Source organism: Elephantulus edwardii, unplaced genomic scaffold (assembly GCF_000299155.1).
Source record: "Elephantulus edwardii isolate Elephantulus edwardi_28Jun2011 unplaced genomic scaffold, EleEdw1.0 scaffold00080, whole genome shotgun sequence".
Taxonomy (NCBI): Eukaryota; Metazoa; Chordata; class Mammalia; order Macroscelidea; family Macroscelididae; genus Elephantulus; species Elephantulus edwardii.
In genome coordinates, this window is record NW_006399830.1 from 5,056,101 (window position 1) to 5,059,239 (window position 3,139).

The following is a 3,139-nucleotide window of genomic DNA, read 5'->3' on the forward strand; positions in this document are numbered from 1 at the left end:
CCCAACCAGGGAGCTCTGGTGGCCTAGTGGCAAGAGACTGCACTGCAATCACAGAGGTATGTGGTTCAAATCCACCAGATGCTCTGCTGGAGAAGGAGGGGCAATCTCCTCTTGTACCTGTCAGATCTGACTTGACGGTAGGGGGGCGAGCGCGTACACACACGCGTACACACACACACACACACACACACACACACACACACACACACACACTTTTAAAAAGCCCTGTTGTCCAGCTAGGAGCAAACTCATCGCTGACCCTCTGGATTTCTGAGGCTAAATCACATGTGCAGAGCTTGCACAGTCGGCCCATCTTCCCCACACAGAGCCATTGATAGATTCGAACTGACGAGAGGCACAGCCTTTTGTTAGCAGCACAATCCCTACAGACTCCTAGGCTACAAGAGCTCTCCTGTTATATAGGCAGTAAAAAAACAACCACCCAAAACCCAATCCAAACCCTTAAACCCAACAAAAACCCGGTTTATCTCTATACCACTGCATAAATATCATCCATCTGAAAAACTATTTGGACATTCAGTATGCAAATTCCAATTCATCAGATTAACACTGGTCAGTTTTTTTTTTTTCGTGAAAATTCAATCTCTGGATTCCCATCCTCAGGCTAATGAAAACAAAGCGTGTGCACGCACACAGGTACAGGGGCGTCCCGATCATGTGCTAGTGGGGTGCAGGCTCAGTGACGCACTGGACCGGGTAGAACTGCCCCACAGAGGCTCCAAAGCAGCAACTCTTTACTGGAGCGACTGCGACTGCCACGGTTTTACTCCGCTGCTCGTCTAATCCAACCCAACCTCTGACCTTCCAGCTCACAGGCAAGCACTTAACGATTGCATCACCAAGGCATCTACAATATCTACCCTAAACCCAATGCTATTAGGGCGGCTCCGACTCCGTGGGCCCCTCCAAGGGGTTTTGGGACTGTAAATGTGTACGTTAGGAAGAAACTACCCATCTTTCTCCCTCGGAGTGGCCGGTGGATTCTACCATTTGACTTTTTTGGACTGTAGTCCAAGACTTCATGCTCTGCGTTACCAGGGTCCGCAACCCCTGCATCTCCCTGCACACTAAAGGTAGCAGCCTCATGAGCATCTGGACGGACAGCTGTCAAAAGATCGAGCTCTGCTACCAACAAAACGTAGCTCACTCCACAAAACACAGGACAAGTTAAAAGGAAAAACAACAACAACAACACAACACAAACGATGAAAGCTAGAAAGCCATCAGCATGGGGGGAACTTTCCGAGGGCCTCCAAACTTGCATTCGTTGAGGACTACAGCCCTCCCTGCACTCCCGCCGCGCCAGGTCCTGCACAGGCGCGCGCCCAGGCTGCGGGCCGGCACCTGCGCGGGGCGTGAGCGGTGCAGCTGTCAGGACCGTACCGGACCAGTCCGGGCTCAGGAGACAAGCCTTCACCCGGCGTCTGCAGGTCCCAGCGCGTCCCCAGAGCCACACCTGACACCAACCAAGAGTTGGGGAAAGGCCGCTCAGCGAGGGCAGGGGGACAGGTCTCGCCGCGAGCCTTCCTGTCCCCGGTACCCTCCCCGGCCCTCCTAAACTGCCGGCGGACGCACCTCTCCCTCGCGCGGCCCGAAGCGCGGGTTGTAGATGAAGAAGCTCAGCAGCGCCGGCGGGAACTGCTTCTCCTGGGCCGCCCAGCCTGCGGTCCCGGCCGCCGCTGCCGCCATCCCGGCCCGGCCCCCGCCTCGGCAGCCTCCCTCCGCCCGCCCGGAGACAGCAGCTGCGAGGAGCGCGCACTTCCGCCTCGCGCGGCGTCGCTCCGGAAGTAGTCACCGCTAGACCGGAAAGAGACTCCGAAGGGCCGCGGCTCCTCCTGGCACCAGTGGCGTCACTAGGGTGAGTAGTACCCAGGGCGGTGACTCCGAGGTGTCACTCTCTAGTCGGAGGGCGGGCCGGTGAACCCCACGCCTGGTGAGGGGAGCGGACCGGTCCTTCCTGCCCCACCCCGCGCCGCCCCACAGCTTCTTTCCTCATTGGTCAAAGCGGAAACCCTTTCCGCCCAATGGCGGGCCTGTGACACCTTGACTGGCAGGCGATGGGGGCGGGGTGACACCAACACTAAGGATTCCGCCGCCTGGCTGGGTGGGTGGGGTTTTTTCTAATCAGAGATGAGATTTTTTTTTTTTTTAATTTGTTTGTTGGTGGTTTTATTATTTTTTGTTTCATTTTATTGGGAAAAACATATTGGGGGTACAAGGAGGCGAGGGTTGGGGGCAGAAGGGTGAGGATGGGCAGGGGTGCAGTTGCAGAGCTGCAGAAAGTGGTTTGTGGGGGGAGCAGGTGAAGGAAATGAAAAGGATCCAGTGGGGACCAGATGCTACAGGGGAATGATAAGCATTTTTCCAATGGTGATTAAACCAACTGTCTTATTGATTTGGGAACTGGATGCCGACTCTCTGGCTTCTTCACACTGAACAGGGGCGTTGATGTGAAGGGAGAAAGGGAGGACGCTTTATCACCTTACTGGTGATCTTGGGTTAGTTAGGCTGCTTGCCTTCTTGTTCTGTTAGAAGATATTTTCCTGTCATTTGCTCCCCTCTGGACTGCAAAGTGTTTTCCCAGGTGGGTCCCAGCCACATTTTTTGTTGTGATTGAGGGCATCGTGTTTAGTAAAAGCAGATCTTGTTTTCTTGCAATTTGCAGATACTGCTTTTTTTAAAAGGGAAAGCCCACACACACACAAATTGAAAATCCGTGACAACGCTGCACCGTTGCCATTTTTCCAGCTGCATGTGCTCACCTCGTGTCTCTCACATTTTGATAATTTTCACAATGTTTCAAACTTCTTCATCATGTTTTGCACACTTAAAAATTATAAACTAAGGGGAGCGCTGGTGGCCTAGTGGCAAGGAGCTGCAACTACAGTCCCAGAGGCCAACGGTTCCAATACACCAGATGCTCTGCCGGGGAAGGAGGGACAATCTCCTCCTGTACCAGTCAGATCTGATTTGACGGTACACTCACACAAAAATAATAAAAATTAAAAAAAAAAAGAAACCAAATAAGAAGAGCATATTAAACCCCACGTACATACATCAAAGGAGAGCCTAAAGATCAGTATCGGTGAAATAGAAGAGAAAGAGTAGAGAAAAACAG

General features: G+C 52.9%; 1 protein-coding gene across 1 annotated transcript in view; it reads right to left on the minus strand.

Moving 5' to 3' along the window:
- CCZ1 (CCZ1 vacuolar protein trafficking and biogenesis associated homolog (S. cerevisiae)) overlaps positions 1 to 1,789 on the minus strand; it is a 29,620-nt gene extending 27,831 nt beyond the window's left edge. The window contains exon 1 of the mRNA XM_006889629.1: positions 1,597 to 1,789. Within this exon, the coding sequence (XP_006889691.1) occupies positions 1,597 to 1,710 (114 nt within the window). The 5' untranslated portion in view covers positions 1,711 to 1,789. The remainder of the gene's footprint in view (positions 1 to 1,596) is intronic.
- Positions 1,790 to 3,139: the final 1,350 nt, after the last annotated feature.